The sequence below is a fragment of the Apteryx mantelli genome, chromosome 1 (genome assembly GCF_036417845.1).
Source record: "Apteryx mantelli isolate bAptMan1 chromosome 1, bAptMan1.hap1, whole genome shotgun sequence".
NCBI classification, from domain to species: Eukaryota; Metazoa; Chordata; class Aves; order Apterygiformes; family Apterygidae; genus Apteryx; species Apteryx mantelli.
This window is the reverse complement of record NC_089978.1, coordinates 168,868,417-168,888,544: the sequence shown is the minus strand read 5'-3', so window position 1 is coordinate 168,888,544 and position 20,128 is coordinate 168,868,417. Positions and strand designations below refer to the sequence as shown.

Sequence of the window (20,128 nt, the reverse complement as noted above, 5' to 3'; positions counted from 1 at the left end):
ACAGTAAAAAGGAAAAATTTGATTATCTCTTAAAAATCTGTGCACCTACGCAATCTACAATGTCCTGAGGTTAAAAATAGGGTCTCCCAGTAATCTGGCCACTCATTGGCTTGTACAAGATGCCATGTTCTTTAGGTTAGAAATTCAATGTCATGTGGGCTTCAGGAGTGTGTATTATGCTGGTGATCAATACATGTGAAAATATGATCAACTCTGCAATAATTTGAATGCTGCACATGTATGTAGTTACTGAGACATACTATGAGGGGGATTCACCTGATCAATAGCAGATATGAACACATAACCAGGTCATCTAGACTCTGTCTCTAGGACTAGCACTTCTAAGGCATCTAACACAAATGTTTCAAGTACAAGTACAAGGAATGCCTAGGCATCCGGTGAATAAAAAAGGAACCTAAAGTGACTGCTCAGAGGCAGACACATGCATTGTAAGCACTGCAGGTTATGTGAGATGAAATCTGACCCATGAGACATTATCAATAAATCATTGCTTTTCCAAAGGCCATCTACTTGCCATTAGCATTGATTCCAGAGGGTGACTTGTGGACAGCTGGGCCTGCTGGATAATCACCAGGTGCTGGAGCCTGGGGTCTGCCCAAAGGGTGGGGGAGCCCCACCTTCTCTTCCTGGAAATGTAAAGGAGGAAGGCCTGAGGCTGGAGGCATTGCAGTCAGAGGGGGGATGGCAGCCTGCATTAGAGCTCTAGCAGAAAGGACATTGTTAACATAGCTGTAACTTACAGAAATGTAGGGGAGGGACCTTCTGGGTCACTGAACCATCCCAGCTGAAGTGCCAGCCTTACTGGCATGGCCCTGCTGGCATCGGTACCTGGGTCACCCTGAAGTTAACTCAGATATATCTCCAAGAGCTGTATTCACAGCCTTGACTGATGTGCAGTCCATCAACAGTTCTTGCTGGGAGAAGTTCTCACACGCATCAGCAGTTGCCATGCTAACCAGAGTCTCACTCTTCTGACTGAGAGAGGTTGCCAGATTACAAACATAAAGTAGCATTTGTAACTTTTAAAAAACTTCCCCTGACATCTTTTATGCTTGCTGATGACTCTCTTCTGCAACAGGCAAAGCACACCTGAGCTTTTCTCCTTGTTGCTCTCCATGAATATTAGAGCTGGGTCTTTTCCTTGGAGGATTTTGGAGCATGTGCTTCCCAGGAAGCTGTACAACTCTAAAAGAGGCTATGCATCATGGAAGAAGATCTTGTGGACTGTGTTTTTCCCAAATTCACAATATGAAGGAGACATATTAAGTGAATTTACTAACCACAGCCACAGAGGTACTTGTGCATTTAACCAGTGATACATCAATGCCCAAGCTCTTCTGTGGCTCTAGACCTGTCTGCATGCTTGCAGCTACACTTTCTCATGGAGCTATTTGGGCTTGAAAGCACCAAAAACAGCCTTTTCAAATGCAAGAGCCTAAATTAGACATTCTCTTCCCACTTAATGCAAATGCCTGAAGATCTTTTTCTTTCAGCAGAAGAAGGGCAAGTTCTAAAGTTAACAGCCTTGTCTGCAGTTCTCTGACAGCAGGGGCTGGAGTGACTGGGAGCATGGGAGCATGCTCTGTTATCTGTCCAGATGGCTATCATGTTAATGGCTTATTGCCTGCCTGTGGGCAGTTTTCTTTGATACACCTGGCAGTGTTTAACCTGTTAGGTCTGTTCAAAGTAGCAGGTCCCCACGTGCTTCTAAGAGTGCACTTCAACCGTGCTCAGATCCAACTTTGTGGTTTGCTGTCTGAACAACCTGCAAGTCTGGTTTCTGATAGTGGCCTTGAGCTGCCTGTAACAGGGAGGATAGACAAAATCTAGGGGGAGACAAACTCCCAAGCCTTGTAAGGTGCATCCCAAAATGGTTGTGTGGCCCAGAGCCGCACACACCTACTGCATCTCCCCAGAACAAAGCTTCAGCCTGCTTCTCATTCACTCCCTCTCTCTCCAGTGTGCATCCTCTGCCTCCCATAACTGCAGCCACAGAAGTTCCTGCAGGCCCTGGTACTTTAGTAAACACAGTAGTGAATAATGATCAGTCCATAACTATTTGCTCTTGTGCAAAGCATGAGTTTGTGTGTACTTTGGGATGAGCTTTTTTGAGTTCCACATGAAAATCTGTACTAAAATCTGGACTGTGAGTAGCTGTGTGATGGCCATTTCTGGCTTAGCCATCAATGCTTAGCTTGAGAGCTGCACTCATCCACATAACATGATCTCCCTGGTACTGCTTTTTCTTATGCGGGTACTACCGGCTCTCTCTCTCCATTACCAGAGCGTCTCAGCACAATGCACTTTTTTATGCTAGGGCAGAGCAAGGCTATTGCCCTGCTCAGTGATGAGGATCGGAGGCAGGGTGCCTCAGCCAGTCCACGAGGAAATGCTGGTCACAGCCAAGGCAACGACTAGGTAAGGTGAGGGCAGATGTTGCCACACCAACGGTCCTATCCTTCCTGAGCTCCTGGTTCCAGGCCCCCTTGGCAGCTCAGAAAGACCCGGAGAGTCTCTTCTCTGCGTCGGGAGCGTGTTTGCACATTTCCCTTGCCCTGGGTGAGGACCTGTCACCAAGGCTGGGGACCACCGAGAGGGATGGAGACACAAAACTTTGGACGGATGGGAGCCCAGCCACAGCCATGCAGGGTCTGGCTGGTGCAGATGACGAGGGGAACCCCTGCGGGGCCGGGAGCACCCTGCCACCCACCCACCTCGCTGGGGGCTGCTGTGCCGCTCACCCTGGCAGGGCTGTGCACCTCCCAGTGCGCCCGGGCGCCAGCCGCCTTGCGTCCCCTGCAAAATGGGGGCCAACCTGACATGTCCTGACAGCACAGCGGGTCCCCCACCGAAGACATGGTGGTCGCTGAGACCCTTGGTGTGGTATTAAGTATGACTTGACACTAGCTTATTTCAATCAATCCCCAGGGCAGCTCTCAAGCCCTCTGTGCCCTGGGGCATCCCAAACCCTCCTGCTGCCACCCCCCCCAACCCACTACGGAGCGAGGGCGGCCGGTGTCCCCCCCGGTGTGGGGTGAGGGAGGCCGGCGTAACCGCCGGTGTGGGGCGAGGGCGGCCGGTGTCGTCCCAGCAGCGCCTCCCCGTGCCCCCAGCTACCGCCGCTGCCGTTTGCTCCGCGCCGCCCCGGCCCTGCCCTGCTCTTCCCTTCCCTTCCCCTTCCCTTCCGGCAGCGAGCCCGCCTCCTCCTCCCGGCAGCCTCGGCAGGCGTGGCGGCGCCCGGCGCCTAGGGCCGCACGTGCGGGGCTCGGCGGGGGCCGCCATGAGGGGCAAATCCGCCTCCCACAAGTCGGAGAACACGCACCGGGTGAGCGGCCGCCCGCGCCGCGCCGCGCCGCGCCGGGGCTCCCCGGCCTGAGCGGGGGCTGCGCTCTCAGCGGGCGACCGGGCTGCGGAGGCGGCGCTGGGGCAGCGGAGCGGGGGGGGTAGCCGTGCGCCCTAGCTGCTGAGCTTCGGGGGGGGGTGCCAGGTTGGGGGGGAGGGGGCATGGGTTTGCTTTCCTTTTGCACCGGAATTCATGAAATGCTCCACGTGTCTGAATCGCTTGGTTCACTAGGAGCCAGAGCCGCAATAGGTCTCATATTGAAAACTGAAGCAAATAAATAAATAAATAAATAATCCATTAGGGCTTTAATTTATGTGTTGTTTCAAAAAAAAAAAAAAAAAAAGGTGAGTGCTGTGCAGTGTGTTAGAAATCTTGGTAGATTTTTCTGCATCTTTTTGTCCGTGTTTTGGAGACACCTGTATTGAATGGACCCCTGTGCATGAGGTACAGATGTTTGTTTTTGAAAGGCAAGGAGAGGAGAAGGTTGTTTTTATTCATATGCAGAATGTTGCAGTCTTCAGTCCTAGATGCCATGGGATTTTTTTTTTATTCCCTTCTTCAGTTAAAAACAATCTCTGCTCATTTCATTAATATTTATCTTAAGATTCTGATACAACTGTTTACAGATCCTCTGTTTTTGGCTGATGCTATCTAATAGTCTATCTTTCAAAGTATTTTTTTGTTGTAGTTTGTACTGTATATGCTATTGGGAGTAATTTAGAAGGACTGTTTTCAGAATAGAGCAAAACAAAATGTATGTCCTTTTGTTTTACAGTTTCTCACCTTTTCGGAACGTTTAAGCAATGTTAATATCGATATTATTCATCGGATTGACAGAACTGGAAGCTATGCTGAGGTGAGAACAGCAATAACAGTCTTCTGAAAGAAGATCTCAGATCATTTCACAAGTAGATATGCTTCACGAAAGATTCACTTAAAAATTTCTTTTGGGAGGAACTGGAAAGAAGTGCATGGAAGAGTTGCCTTTCTTGGATCCTCATTTCCTGTGTTGTTTCCCTTTTCATGTTGACCTGCTTCACAGTACTGCTTTAGAGGGTTTTTGACAGCAGGATCCTGATCACACCATGTAGCTGGTCAGCTTGTGGGCGCTTCTGAGTGGGGAGGATGCTGCTCTGACAGTCAGCGACCCTACGTCCAGTCCTGCGAAGTATATGAATGTATACAAAGCAAGTGCATGTGTCTTGAGATATCATAAAAAACATCATCTATATGTGTCCTTTACATTGTTACTGTGATCATAGTGCTTGGCAGGTTAATTATTTCTTGGCATGCTGGATAGTTGTTTTGAACTTCCCGCTCAAAGGCTGTGAGGATGCCAAAAGAAATCTCAAAGCATTTGTGCTGGGAGAGCTATGGATTACTGTATTAGATTATCAAGGCCAGTCAACAGAGATCTAAAAAGCAATTGTGTAAATGATTCCTGTCACCAGAAAATATTTTCAAATGTGTTTTGAATATAGAAAGAAAGGTCTCATTTTCGGGCAGATTCCATAGCACCTTTTGAAATGGAGTCATCAAAATTTTTTAAAATATCCTTAAAGAAAATATTTGAGTCATTTGAGAGTTTTCTTCATTTGAACCTCTTTATAGGTCACATTCTTTATGGTTGGCAAGCTAATATTTGTTCTTTATTTTGACAGGAGGTTGAAACCTACTTTTTTGAAGGACTACAGAAATGGAGGGAACTGAACCTCACTCAGCATTTTGGTACCTCATTTTTATTTATTCATTTTCTTGCTTGCCTTAAAGTGTTAAAAATACATTTCCTATGGAGCCAAAGTCTACTGGGAGTCTTTCTATTGACTGGGTTTTGGATTGGGCTCTGGGGAGCTATTTTTCTTTAACATCCTACATGTTTACCAGCAACTGGACTATAATTCTAAGGATTTCTTTTTTGTGTTTTGAACAGTGCAATTCTACAAAGAAGTAGCCAACAAATGCCAGTCCTTCAACCAACTGGTCTATTACCAGAGTGCTGTCGTGCAGAGCTTGAAGACACATTTGCAAGTCAAAGGCAGTCTTGCTTATCAACCCCTGCTAGAGTAAGTACATGCTGATAAAATATAACCGAGGAGCTTTGGCAGTATTGCAGGGTAAATGTGAATACTGTCATGAGTGCTCTTTTTCCTTATTGTACATGAGGAAAGAGGTGTAGCTGTAAGATGCCCAAAGTGGCGGTGTTTTCTTGATAGAGCATTATGTTTCTAAGTATTTATTTTTAGACAAACAACTACTGCAAAGCAAACAAACTAGCGTGAGTGCTTACTGAGTTTCATCCAGAATACTAATGTGCTTTGGTTGATGTTTATCATCTATGTCTCCCTGTTTAATGTTATCTGCTTGATTTTTTTTTTTTTAATTATAAAATTCTTGCCATCCACAGCTTCATAATGGGAGATATTTAAATAAAAGTGGAAAGCAAGCATGATGATATGTTTCTTTCCAAAGAGCCTGCGTTCTGTTGAACACAGAGCTTGGAGTTTGATTATGCAATGCTTTACAAGTTTTTTATTAGTATTTTTTTAAAATACACTAACGCTGATGTGTTGTCTGAAATCCAGACTAGTGGTGCAGCTGGCTCGAGATCTCCAGGCTGACTTCTATCCTCACTTTCATGACTTTTTCCTGGCCATCACCAAGTTACTGGATACCCAGGACACAGAGCTGCTGGAATGGACTTTTACCTCTCTTTCCTATCTCTACAAATACTTGTGGAGGTTGATGGTGAAGGACATATGCAACATATACAGGTAAAGGCTGTGTTCAACATATGTCTTGGTCAGCAATTATTACATCTATGGGAGTGTAAATGCCACTTAATTATATAGCTTAGTGTTTCAGTATATTTGTTAGCATGCTTTCCCTGCTTTCAGAGACAGACTATGAGTCCTATTCTCATATTCAGTCCCCTTGAGGAACCACTGCCTTCCATGGGGTAGTGCATTGGAGGAGGGATTTGGGTTAGTCTGAAAACTTGGGCCTTTGGTCACCTTTTCTCCTGGTGTGGTGGATGCAGGTGGTGATACGAGAGGAAGCATCCTCCTCAACTGGGAAAGCAAAACTCAGAAAGACACTGGATTGTTGGAGTCATTTTGGAAACCTGTGACAAAGTCTAAATTCAACATAGGTCTCCTGGGTGCTTCTCAAGTACCTTGGTCATAGTTGTATCCTTCCTTTCTTTCCCAGTTGCAGACCCCAAGATTTAAGCTATTAAATGGATTCCTTTGAGTCTTTAATTGTTCCTTTGCCAGGATTTTACCCCTTTTGTTCTTCCCTTACTCCTGTCTGTTTAGTGAGAGAGCAAATGAGTTCTGCACAATTTTGTATGCTGTAAAACTCCTTGCCACCACATGCTGTGGATTCTGAAGGTTGGCATAGGCTCAAAGGGAAACTGGCCAAGTTTGAGGGATTTATCAAATATATAGGAACCACTTCTGGCTTGGGAACCCTGAACTGCAGGTGATTTGGGGGCTGGTTTTATATGTGCTTGCCTTGTTTTTAAATCCTTCCTCAGGCATCTGTTTCTGGCTGCTGTTGGAGATCGGATATTGGGATGGATGGACCTGTAGTCTGACCCAGTATGATTGCTTGTTCAATCTTATGCTGCTGTGGTAGCAGGTCTTTTCTTCTCTTGGCCATAGCCTATGGGCCTGTGTTGCTTACTACTAATTTCAACTGGGAACAGATGGAGCAAAAGATGGGTTAGAGATACTTCCTCCCCAACCCAGCAAAAGCTTTCAAGCATATTGCAGGAACATCTGCCTGACTATGGATCTGAGGCATGAATCTGTCTGCACTTAGCATGTGCTGAGCCACCTGCAACTGCTACTGATGTTTACTGGAGAATTACAAATATACATTGCCCCTCTAAATTGTATCTCTAGAAACTTTACGTGCACAGGAGAGCCTGTGGCTCAGACACAACTGAAATGCGATTCTGGTATATCAAATGAAGTTTGGTTTCACCTATTACCGCTGAGCGCATCTGTTAAAAATCTTGATGCGGCAAGTGGATCTGTGTGGATCCAGAGATGTTAGAGGTATGTCTGCCTGGGACCTAAGTTGTCTGACGTGAGATGTAAACATGTTAGCTTCTCATTTGGTCGTCTTTGCAAAACTGTGCCCTTTATATAGGGAGAGTGGAAAGGAATGGTGTTGAGGAAGGCCATTTGCCCTCTCTAGGACTACAGATTCTTAGTGTTTATAAAGGGTGGAAATGTAAACCGAAAATGTAACTTTTAAAACCAATTCTTGCACTACCTTTAAGACAGTGGATTGTTTTGTGTCTTTGTAGTCTGTACAGTACCCTGCTGGCTCACCACAAAGCTCACATCAGAAACTTTGCTGCTGAAAGTTTTGTCTTTCTAATGAGAAAGGTAAGTGAGATGTTTGTATCGTGACTCTGTCTCCATTCTATTGTGGCCCTTGGCCCTTGTCTGAACTGCCAAGCTGTGCCTCCTGGGTTGTCATTTTTTTGCAAGTGTTTTGTCTCTGTCATACACTTAATACCAGCAGTGGCAAATAGAGGCCTTAGTGCTTTCTGTTTCAAGAGCAGTGAAACCAAATGTTCACAGTTGGTTTACCTAAAACTTCTAGAAGTCGTACCGTAGTTTTGCAAAAGGGAGGCTTTAGTTTGTAACTGCACATTTGCTCAACAGTGCTTTAAGGCCTTTGTATAACAGAAGTTCTTCTGAAAACATTTCTGCACTCCTGAAAATCAGAGTATTTAATATTCCCAGGAAGATCAATCAAGGAAAGGGAGTGATAGCTGTTGTGTTTCATTTAGTTAAAATATACAAAGCCAGGATTCCTGACAGTGACTAGCAAATCTGAGCATCTCCATTTTTGCTCCAGGTTGAGAGACCTTAAAAAAGCATACTTGTTTGATTGGTTGTTTTCAGAAATTGCTGAACTTCAAACCAAGTCCTCAAACGAAGAGGGTTTCAAAATCTTGGGCCAGAAATCCTTGAATATTCCCAAGTGTGGTTATAGTTTTGGATGACTGGATTCTGCATTCAGCTGATAAACATCTCCTCCCGGACTGGTGCAGAGACCTTTTGCAGGGACAAGTTTAATGATGCATTTATGCACATGCTTTACTCTAAAATCATCAGAATGATCAAAAGCATGTACTTAAACTCAGGTGGCCTCAGTGGACCTGTGTGGGTTTGGGGGACCTGTGGTGATTAAATAGCTGACCATTTTCCTTCATTCAGTTTCCTTGGGTTATTGCAACTTGAACTGTTGCAGGGAGGCAGGGCTAGGACAGTAAGGTGGTGCTGCAGAGCTGCCTCTTCTAATTTGGCAGCTCTAAATAGAAGATAACTTTTTTTCTCCTTATGTTTTGCAGGTTTCTGATAAAAATGCACTCTTCAATTTCATGTTCCTTGATCTGGGGGAGCACCCAGAGAAAATGGGAGGTGTGGGACAGCTACTTTTTGAGATGTGCAAGGGTGTTCGAAACATGTTCCACTCTTGTGCAGAAACGGTAAAGACAAGAAGAAAAGACTGCTGGTATAAATGTTGCTATAATGGAGCCTTAGGCAGTGCTCAGTGAAACTGTTGAGTGTCATCTTGTTCACCTCAGTGGATCCTCAGTGATAAGCATGCTGTTTGTTATTTAACAGGATCTAATATGTTCTTCTAAGAATCTTTTTTGAGATGAGGAGGTTATTTTTAGTCATTCCTATATTATATTCCTGTCTATTAAAATGACTCTGCTGATACTGTGCATAATTTGTACTCTCTAGATTAATATAAAAACAATTTGAATTTTAAGTGATAACTGTTTTTTTCCACTAATCATTTTACAGAGCATTCAGATCACTGTGATATTTTAGCAGTATATTGCACTAACTGAATTTAGGATTGCTAGATTATTTTTGAAGCATAAGGACATGATGTGCTCTTTCCCTGTGCAGGCTATGAAGTTAATTCTGTTAAAGCTGGGACCTGTTACTGAAGCAGAAATTGAATTACCATGGGTAACTGTTGGAGAAGCATTTGAGCAGATGATCAGATCGGCTGTAGCGCATATCCATAGGGAGCATTTTGACATTGTCTTCAAGTGCCTGGAGGTACGTTGCCCTTTTTTTTCCTCCCTCCACCCATGAAAGACTGAAAAAATTGTCTGTACTTACCAGTGAAAGTATTTGTGTGCTATGAGAGCAGGATTGGGTTTTCTCTCCTTTGGCAACATTAAATAAGTATCATATACATGGGAGAAAATCCCATCCTTCTTTTTGTAAGTTCAGAGCGGCCCTGGTGGCTGTGCTGTGCTGTACATGGGAAGGGACCTGCTGTGTGCATGACTTGGAGCTCAGTCCCAGAGCTGGGCAAAGAAGAGTTGCAGGATCTGTCATTGCAGAGGCAGACATCTCTGGCCCTTTGCAGAATGGGGAGTTGTTAGGGCTTCTTTCCTTAAGCTGAACTAGATTTGTTGATGGTCCTGACACAACGTTGTGACAGTAAAGGGGAAGCTTTTTGCTCTGCAGGTCTGTTTACAGCAAAGATGTGGACTGAACCTGGAGAGCCAAGTTTAGCCTCAGAGCCAAATCCTGCAAATCACTGAGTGTTTTCAGTTTGGTTGTTCCCACATTGCTATGTGGGGGTTATCCTCTGAGGTCCGAGGGAGCACAGCTGACTGCCCTGTGCTGTGCTGTGTTGGGTCAGGGTGATGCAGCATGATGAGTCTTGTGTTTTTTACTTATCTGATCAACATTTAGGCATTTTATTTCTAGAGATTGGGATTTACTAAGGGGGATTGAAACCTCTTAGAAGTGACAATGTACTCTACATCGGTTTTGCTCTGCAGAAGGGTGAAATGGGAAATTGGAGAAAATGGTATGGTTGTGAACTTTAGGATACTCCTCCCAGCTTTGGTAAATAATCCTATTTGTGTGGTATTTGGAGCTCCCTGCCTGTGGCTATCCAGAACTCCTCAGAAAACCCCATCCTGTTTCTCCTACCCCACTAGTATGGTAGCAGTTCTTGCCTGACAGTCATTAGCCACAGAATTGTTTGCCATTAGATATTTTTTAGCCCTGGTATCTGAGTCGCTCAGTATTTGCAGTTGTGATGAGCTCTTGGAAACTGGTGACATAATTCCCTTTATTTTTAATGGAGTTTGGTTTTTATCCTGGGAGCCACTGGATGACTGGAAGTTAGCTGAGCTCAGTCTTGCTCAGAGGGAAGTACTCAGTCTGTGATAGGTCTCTAAATTGGGTTCAGTTTGTAGGATCAAAGATACAAGCTTATATTCTCTGGACAGAGAGAGACGTTAATAGGAATGATCCAGAGCAGCTCCATTAGATGATGTGGGTAATCCCTGAGCATCCACATTAGCCCAAAGTCCCAATGCATAACAGTGTAAAGGTACCTAAGTCTTGATAATTTCAGTGGAAGATGGGTGTTTCAAAACCACTGTGGGTCTGGGGCCAAGTATTTCTTGCTCTTTCTCTTTACTGTTTTGTAGTGTGTTCCAAAGGAGAGCATCAACTTGGGAGGTATTTGCGTCCAAGGAATCTTAAAATGTTTGTTTTTATATCATGGGAATCATGTAGTGTTTCTGGGAGGTTTTATTTATTGAACAAGACTGTCAGCAATAGTTTGTTGGGCTGATGAACACTGATTCTTTAGAATTCCTTTCAGGTAGCAGGAAGGGAAACAAGTGATCATTTCTCTGAAATTTTCACTTTTTATTTAAACAGGAGTCACTCTTAGACTTGCAGGGAAAAATAACTAAGGCTAACTGCCATGTGGCTTCAGAGCAGATGGAAAGGATTCTGCAAGCTTATCTGATCCTAGTGGAACATGCAAATGGATCCAAAATCTCACGGCCTGAGGAAGTCTGTCAGGTAGGTCAGACAATCCCTTTGGCTAATGTTCCAGAGAGGTATCTATTGAATCTGGAAGAGGTGTGGTGAGCTAATACATTCTTGCACATTCCTGCTGTATCAGTGGATTTAGAATTTGAGTGAAGTTGAACAAAGAGATTTGTTGGGAGTATTGCTGCCTCTCCAAACCCATGAGAATTTTCCTTTTGTCGTGTAATGCTGGTGTAGTCCTTCTTTAAATAAGCAAGGGGGAGAACTGGGCTGCTGCTGCTAGAGATCATGTTGAGCAGTAATTCCTGCCACTGTGGAGGAGAGCTAGACTGTTGTAACTGTGGTGGAGAAGTTCCATCGGATTCACATGCATTTGGTCCCATTGGTTCAAATATAGGCTTTGGGCCTTCAAACTTGAACAAAACTATTAGGATGTATTTCAGTGGGCTGGAGCTTAGAACGCCATGTCCTCCGGCTCCAGAGACTGTCCAGATCATTCAGACCAGACAATCATTGTCTTAATAGACGAATATCAGTTCTCTCTCTTTTATTCCACAGATTTTAATAAAATTGTTACAAACACCAGATCTGTCAGCATCTTGCTGCAAAACCCTGCTGAACACAATTTCTGCTTTACTGCTGACTGAGAATGTTTTCTTGCCTGATGCTTTGACCAAGGAAGCTATTGAGAAGGTAACAAAGACTGCTTCTTGCAGCAGAAATCTCAGAGCCCAGATTCCCTAGAGCAAGTTGACTTTAGGACCTACCACTTAGGGCTGGGAAACAGACTATAAAGATGCCCCTTACCCTTTTTGCATGGACAAGGGAGAAGCTGCCCTATGCCTAAAATGATACCTACAGTAGTCTTAGGACTCCTTGAGAGTTTTACAGACTGTCACTGTGTTACAGTGATGCTACTGTGTCAGATACCTGTGCAATGAAAAACAGACTCTGCTTCAAACACCTACAGACTATGTAGAGAAGGCAGGGAGAACAGAGAAGGAACATGTCCTGTCTTTGATTATAAACCAGGTCAGTGAGCTGGGGTTAGAACCTTGTAAATTAAGCTGCTGACAAGTACAGTTTGATTTAGAAAGTATAGGCATATTTCAATACTACCATTGCTCCTGAAGCATTGACAGGATTAGTTACATATATTCCTATCACAGTTTTGCAAGTATTTATACTTTTAAAATGTTTTTCTGATTCTTCAGTTTTCCTATTACAGTACACAATAACTTTGCAATTTATAGTGTGGACCATAGTTGTACTGTGTAGGTAAAAATATATCTTAAAAAATATGCATGTCGCAGGTGATTTGCAGTGGGAAAATAAGGCTGTTGCAGTTGTTTAAAAAAATAAGATTTCATGTGATCCTCAGTGTAGGCTGTTGTTGAAGTAAGATTGGTTCTGCCTGTGGTTTAAGCCCAGTTTTTCTTGGAAGACGTGATCCTTCAAGTATTTGAGTATATTTATGTGGGGTTCTGCTAAACTAGAGGGAGCTTAAAGCTGTCCTTGTGATTTGAAGGGTCTGAAAGTGAAATCTGGGTGCATATTTATATGTTGTACACCTCAGCATTGAGAAGCGCTGATACTATATACCACGAGGAGGGTTCATATCTTGATTTCTTCAGAAGCACAGAGGTTGGCTCTCCTTCTGAGGTAGTAAACTTTCTGCAACCAAGTATGGTAGATTCATACCCCAGGAGCTACACAGGAAAAGTGTCAAGCTGAAAGATCTTTTGGGCCTAAGCTTTCTGCTAATGATTGCTGTGTCTATGCTGTAATCCTAGAACTTCCACCTTCCGTTTTCCAGATCATGGTAAAGATAGCTGAGCTGTCTTTGGACAGATCCAGCTGGGTTTGTTAAAAGGGCTGTGCTGTTTCTGTACATGAGTTGTCATTGGAAACAGTATAGGTGAGTGAAGCTGAACTAACAAACCCTGCTAGATATGCACAGAACCAGGCTGCATGTCTCAGAGTCCAAAGCATGGTTGATTGATAAACCAGATAAAATGGCAGAATTGCAAAGTTATCCGTGGATAATGGAGAGTTGACTATGAAATGTCTCTTGTTAATATGTTCCTATTAACCTTTCATCTGCATCTTACAGGTATTTGCAAGTGAGTTTGAGTGGCGCTTCCTTTTGGACTTCTCTGAGGTGATGTTCGCGATGAAGCAATTTGAGAGGGTAGGTGGACATTTTTGTGTGTTGTGTTTGTTTTAGTTGACAGATAGGTAAATTACTGGCAGGGAGGGATGTGAGATGTCTTTATGGCATGCACAGCTGAACAGCAAAACCTTCTACAACTGGGAGATCCATAGTATGTTTAGCTACATTGTATGCTGAATCGTTTTTGTGTGGTGACATGACCCTTAATATTTAAGCTTGTGGCATGATCTAGTAAGAATGAAAGAGGCTATTTAAGCCATTGCATTAAAAAATGATAGGAAAAATATGCATTTCTGTGTAGTTCGGGTATTAGGAGAAGTTGTGGTTATCTACTTCGAGTCTCACACTGGTAGTAAAATTTCCCATTTTTGTCTCTTGCTGGGGTCCCAGTGGGGTTAAAGAGTTAGTTAGAGTTGGAGAGGGTGGCAGGTATCTGTGTTCACAAAGAAAAGCTTGTCTGTAAAAGTAAAAGTGGGAGATTTTTATGGCTAGGATGAAGAGAAGGAGTTTTGGAGAAGGAAAGCGGAAATGAAGAATGAGGGATGTCTGGTGAGTCAGGCCTGGGATTCCTGATCTAGGAAGAATTAAATCAGTTAAATGGAGAGGGAGGTGAGGGTGAAGTTAGGGATCTGGAATGTCCTGAGGAGACTGGATTTGGGGCAAACAGAGTTTTTGCATCAAATCTCTGTCCCAGCCAGAGTACTGGTACATCTGTGTGCTGACAACTTGTGCCGCTGATGAAAAGTCTGATGCTTTGCTCATTCATTTATGAATGTTTGGTTTTCTCTGTGGATGGTGTTTTGGGTTCCTTAGGGATTTAATCAGGGTTAAAGAGACTTGCTAAACCTTATTTTTCTTTTTTTTCTCTTCAGCATTTTCTTCCATGCTTTCTAGAGTACATTGAGCATTGCTTCTCTGGCATAGATGCCCTCGCAAAGGATGAGGCGATGGCAATTTTGGCTAAACTTATTCTGATGAAAGCAGAGCCTCCCACCCTTGGCTCAATGGCATTTGAAAAGTATCCTCTCATTTTCACTGAATCATCCATCAGGTGAGACTCCTTGAGTTCAGCAGTGAGTAGATGCGTTTGTATGGCCCCATGCCCGGAGGCTGGGGCATGCGGAGCTGCATAAAGGTTTCCCTGTAGTATTTGCCAGAGTTGTGTAAATAAGAATGGTGCTGGCAGATCTGCAAAGAAAGTGATGCTGTGGGATCCATTTTTTTTCTTTTTGAGATAGTTAGAGAAGAGATATTCCTCTGCAAAGATTACCACTCATAAAAAGACTAGCAAGTGTTGTGGTAGGCGTGTGATGTGGATTTTGCTATGCTCAGATGCATGCTGCACCAGAGGGCAGTTAATCTTTGTAGTGAGTGCTGCAGTCCTGGTTCTCGTCGTGACTAACCTCCTGCTTTTGCCCTGTCCTCCTTCCAAGCACGCCTGTGTCTTGTCCAGGAGCTTATGGGAGAGCAGCACTGTAGGCTTACCACAGAGCACAGCTAGGTACCAAAGGGCACCTAATTAATCTAGACACAGCACTGTGCTGGCACAGCTTGACTGCTTGTGGTTGCAAAGCTAGCTTGGCTGCAGCAAAGTGGTTGCTTTTCCACTGGAGGCTCTTGGGAACGCTTTGGGGTCACTGTTGTCAAGCACAGAACAACCATTGCTAATCTACTGATAATGCTTGTTCTGATCTTTGTAGCTCTGGTAATTCAAGTCTTTTGCCTGCAGAGAGTGGCATTTTGTTTTGCTTTTTATATAAGGTTTTGTCTCTCTCAAAAACAATCCACTCCATGGGTTTCTTTCTAGTTTTATTTATTAAAGTAGAGGTGTTAGGGTTTAGGGAACAGAAAAGTGTGAGTCAAAAGGATATATTTCAATTTCTCTTCCCTTATTTTCATTGTCTGTTGATCTTTTTGGATTTTCAGTGGTATGGGGTACATAGCTGATAGAATCTTGGTCCTACTTGGGGCTTCTTAGTGCTCCTGCAATGTCAATAATAGAAAATAGGGCTGGGAGTGACCTGAAGATGTTGTATCGCCCATCTCTAATCTAGGATGGAATTAGCAAGTCCTGAACCAGTCCTGAAAGATGTCTGATTGAACTGTTCTTAAATACTTTCCATCCTGGAGATTCCCCAGCTGCCCTGACAGTCTGTTCTGCTGCTTTGCTGCATTTATGGTTAGAAAACTTCTTTTTCTCTGCCAGTCCTGAATTTCTGGACTAAATTCTCTTTGCAGCAGATTAAATCCATTGCATTATTTTATCTGCAGGGAATATAGAACAATTTATTTCTTTCTCTTTGCATCCAGCTTTTACAAGTAACAGGCTTTAATCATCAGAAATCTTCTTTTCTGTGGACCATCAATCCTAATTCCTTGAAGTATATCTCATACATCTTGTTTTTTAAACCTCTCATCATTCTTGATGCTATCCTTCCTTTGGCTTCTTTCTTTCCTGAGGAGTGGAGTCCCTGCAGCCCTCCAGCCATGCTCTTGCCAGTGACGGTGGAATGGAAAGATTGCTGTCCATGGGGTGTTAAGTACTCCTGTTTATATGTTCCAGTATGGTGTCAGCCCTTCCTGCAGGAAGACTGGGTTGTTGATTTGGGCTCAGCTTGTGATTCCTTTTTAGGCCCCCAAATGTTACCTGTCTGTTTTCTGTCATCCATTAGTCATTGCTAGTAGCTAGGTCATTAATGAGCCGTAATCATGCTGACAGTCACACAAAGGACTCTTAGGTGCTCCTAGAGGCTGCACTGTGTCTAACTGGGAACGGGAATCTTTCCTTCCAGAGCTATTTCTTGAATTTGAAATAAAGACCTGACATTTCTTCTGGGCCGTGTTCTGTGCCCCCCTTCCCCTAGCCTTCACATGGCTGGATGGTCTTTTGCCCTGTGGAGGGAATTAATAGAAAAATCCCCTGGGGATGTCCAAGTCCTTTTTGTTAGGAGTAGCAAATTTAATTTTGAGTATCATGGGAGGAAAAGGAACAATCTCTGATATGCAACTGTTTGTTACTAAAAAGTTTGGTTTTATTTTTAGCTCTAATATAAGACAGCAAACAAGAAAAGGAGGAAGGACACAGGTGCCAGTGTTGGATCATGTACTGTCTTTAATCCAGTTACCAGAGAATGAAGATATCACTGACCTTTCGCAGCCTTGGGTTGCCTTGGTTGTACTGCCACATATTAGGTAAGGTATATTCTAAGGTACTATTGCTATGTATTTCGGTAGTACTGTCTAGTTCATAGATAACATTATCCACCATTGGTCACAGACCATTTTACTAAGGGAAGGATAAGAATTATTAACTGTAGTCTTCTCATTTATTTTGGACAGACCAATAGACAAAGAAAGCATCCTGCCATGTGTTACAAGTTTTACAGACTTTCTCTTCACAGCCATTGACAAAGGAAGCCTCTGCAAAGGTCAGTTACTGTTATTGCCTGTTCATTTGCTTTTTGTTGACATAAAAAGAAATACAAAGCAGTTTTGCTGAAAACACAGAGCATGAAAATGAATAACAATAGGATTGTATCCAGATTTAATGAGCAGCTCAGAAAAACTAGAAAAGCAAGCCTGGGGGGAAACTCCCTCAAGGAAGCAGCTCTGCAAATGCTGTTGATACTCATAATGGGGTGGCAGATGTTCCACGAAGTGGAGGGCATAGTGTCAAAATCTAGGTTTGATGAAGATAATTGGGAAGGAAAAGAAGCAAATGAGAGAGAAGATGTTGGAAATGAATCCAAACCAGATTCAGGTTGAACCAGTCAAGTAGAAGAGAATATTGGCTCACAACTTCCAGTCACACTATTCTGAACCTGTATTGTCAGATCTGGACGTTACCATCTCTGTCTTAAGTGACAGAAGCAATTCTAAAGTGATACATTCCTCCTCCAGGCATAGGTGGTCACAGTGACCCCACTGATTGTCATCTCTCTCTGGCCAGAAGAAAATCCTTTGACTTAGCTTTCAACGTACAGGAGCATTGTTACTCAGAGGCATTGTGAGCATTTGGCCTTGGCCGTGAATGAGCACGTGTTGGAATGCCCCAGGTTCAGTGTTCTTCATTCCATGGTCTGAAAGGGCTTCCCAAGAGCCTGGCCTTTTCCCTTTGTAAATCCTCTATTAACATTCCTAAATGTATCCGCCAGTTGGCTCTGTTACTTTTTCTTCACATTACTTTACTCTTTCTTCTTCATGTCTTTGTCAGGCATGGTCCTTTTTGATTTAGCCCTTCTTTCCCTACCCTGTATGTGGCCCCATGTGGCCGTGACTATTTGAGTTGCAAGGTAATTATTCTACAAGGGAAGTACCCAAACCTTCTTTGCTGGGTCTCATCCTTGGTAGCAGCTCTGCACCACCTCTGTGTGTATGGAAGAAGAGGCATGTTGCTATTTGCTCCTTTGCCCCTAAAAGAAAAGAAATACAACCTCAGTCCTATGTTCCTGCCTCCTGCTGCCCTATCCTACGTGTCTTTGCTCCTTTTCCCTCACCCTCCTCCCAAACCAGGCTTCCTGGACAGTTTCCATATCCTCTGGCACTTTCTCCAGTTCCTTCACCTTGTACTAGGACTCCTGTCTCTTCCCATTACCTCTCCAAGGCACACTCAGCCTCCCCAGCCCTGTCCTCCCTATTTGACCTGCCTAGCCTCTGTATCCGGAGAAAAAAATGCAAGTCCCAGACCTGGATGGTTTTCTGCAAATGTTGTGGAGCTCAGGTAAGCAGGCTTGGGAACTGGGACAGTGCAATGAGTTACCCTAGGCAGCTGTTTAGGGGTGACTGCCTGTGTGGAAGTGCTTACCCTATTGATCATATAGATGTGTCCACAATGAGGTGGGAGCTGCTACCTTTGTCTGCATAGAGGTAGTGCTACAAAATGGTGTGTAGATTACAGTTTGGAAACCTCTGCCCTTAAACGATAGATGTAGGAGGCCTCATCCTGCCATGTCTTTCAGTTTCTCCTCCTCTCTGTTAGGAGCTCCCTACAGAGGTAAGGTGAGCAGGAATCTTCAGGTACCTGGGGAAATTAAGCAACTTGGAATGGAGAGAAGTTTTCAAAAGAATAGATAGGAAGTGAGTGCCACTTCCCCATCTTTTTCATGGCAGCTGGATGCATGAAAGTTACATCTTTTAAAAAGCTTTTCTCAGCCTGCTTGGCTTAGGTGCTAGGGAAGAGAGGAAGGAGAGGAGATTTATTTTTTGTAAACAAGCCACTTACCAACTTAGGAGTGGAAGGGAAAGGAATTGCCCTTCCCCTTCCTTGCCTGGAAGGGTTTTGACTCTCCTGTGCTGCTGGGACAAGACCTGTTAGAAAGGCAAGGAAACCCTCCTTCTCTAAAGCAGGCTGGGAATTTTAGGAAAGAGACACTGTTGCTATAGAAAAATTAAGCAAACCCAACTTCCATTCACTCCAAACAAGAATTCAGCCTTCAGGTACATGGGACAACTTTGCAGATCTCTTATAGTACATTGCCAAAGCACCAAAGTTTATAGACACTTGTGCAGTGCCATCAATATATGTATATATTTCCTTCTGAAGTGTTTCATGCTTGCCATTTTGGACAGCTTTTCTTCATTTCCTGAGTACTATTAGTAGTACAGAGCTGTCTGAGACCTCTGTAACGGTGTTTAGCTCCAGGCTCCTCTGGGAGCTCCTCTGCTCCCTCAGCACATAGGTGTGATGGAGGCAGTCACAGCCTGGAAGCTGCTCACATCTTTCACTGAGAGCAAGTTGGAATGGGCACTTGCCAAGGGCAATAGCCAGAGGAGTATTTCTGTTATGGGTTATGATAACTATTAGAAACTGCTGATGCCTGTTTTGAGATCCGCATGTTACTCTATTTCTGTGACTCCAGCCATTTGAAGATGGCCAAGCACCATGCAACCACAGATCATTGTGACTGGAGTAAATACACAGGCTGTTCTTGTTCTCTTTGTTCCAGGAAGCCTGTTTGTGGCCTGTCAAGCTGTAAGTACTCTCCTTAGTTTGGCAGAGTCTTCTGAAATACTCCATTTGTTACCTGTGGAGCGTGTAAAGAAGTTGGTGATGTAAGTAAACTCTGCCTCTTCTGTGATCCTCCTCAGTGCTCCTTGGTACAGCAAAGAGATGACTTTGCTTTTATGTAGGGGCTTGTTAAATGCCTTTTTGTGTGGTGCCTATTCTGTCAATACCTGCATGTTGCTTCACTATTATGCTTATGTAATGTAGCAATGTTGTAAGCACTACTTATTTAGAGGACCAGATAGTTGTAGTACCTGTTCAGTGACGCTTTCTCTGCTAACTGGAGCTTTGTTAGACAGCTTCAGGGTAGCACATGAGTATGCTGGTCCTAGTTTTACCTAAGAGGACTGTGCTTAGTAGCTGTGTGTTACATTTTAATGATAAAAAGGAAATTAACAGCACTTTCTGAATTGTTTTTAAAAGTCTGGTCTTTGGCAATCTGTTGGCAGTTTGGGGATTCCACCGTGTCCTTACATATCTGTGTATGTAAATGCTCCACAAGGGGAGATGTTTGGTACTTTCCATTATGTGTATTGTAAATCCCTTCTAATAATTATCACACGTAACCGAGTGGGTGGAGGGATCAAGGGAGCCGATTGCTCTCCCTCCAGCAAATCCTGCTTAACTTAGGTCATCTGCCAACGCTGTTGTGCTGGAGTATCTCCCAGTCGTCAGTGGCTTGAGCTTCAAAACATCCTGTTCAGTTAGGAAACCACAGTTACCCACGTCTGAGGCATGCC

The 20,128-nt window shown here is 43.8% G+C and overlaps 1 protein-coding gene across 1 annotated transcript in view; it reads left to right on the top strand.

Annotated features, from left to right (window-relative positions):
• The first annotated feature begins 3,301 nt into the window (after positions 1-3,301).
• The window catches only part of UTP20 (UTP20 small subunit processome component), a 66,906-nt gene continuing 50,079 nt past the window's right edge, over positions 3,302-20,128 (top strand). The window contains exons 1-15 of the mRNA XM_067311924.1: positions 3,302-3,346; positions 4,140-4,220; positions 5,026-5,092; positions 5,295-5,427; positions 5,947-6,135; positions 7,680-7,761; positions 8,736-8,873; positions 9,307-9,462; positions 11,095-11,241; positions 11,770-11,904; positions 13,325-13,402; positions 14,257-14,435; positions 16,427-16,576; positions 16,724-16,812; positions 19,330-19,435. Coding sequence (XP_067168025.1) covers positions 3,302-3,346; positions 4,140-4,220; positions 5,026-5,092; positions 5,295-5,427; positions 5,947-6,135; positions 7,680-7,761; positions 8,736-8,873; positions 9,307-9,462; positions 11,095-11,241; positions 11,770-11,904; positions 13,325-13,402; positions 14,257-14,435; positions 16,427-16,576; positions 16,724-16,812; positions 19,330-19,435 — 1,775 coding nt within the window. The remainder of the gene's footprint in view (positions 3,347-4,139; positions 4,221-5,025; positions 5,093-5,294; positions 5,428-5,946; positions 6,136-7,679; positions 7,762-8,735; positions 8,874-9,306; positions 9,463-11,094; positions 11,242-11,769; positions 11,905-13,324; positions 13,403-14,256; positions 14,436-16,426; positions 16,577-16,723; positions 16,813-19,329; positions 19,436-20,128) is intronic.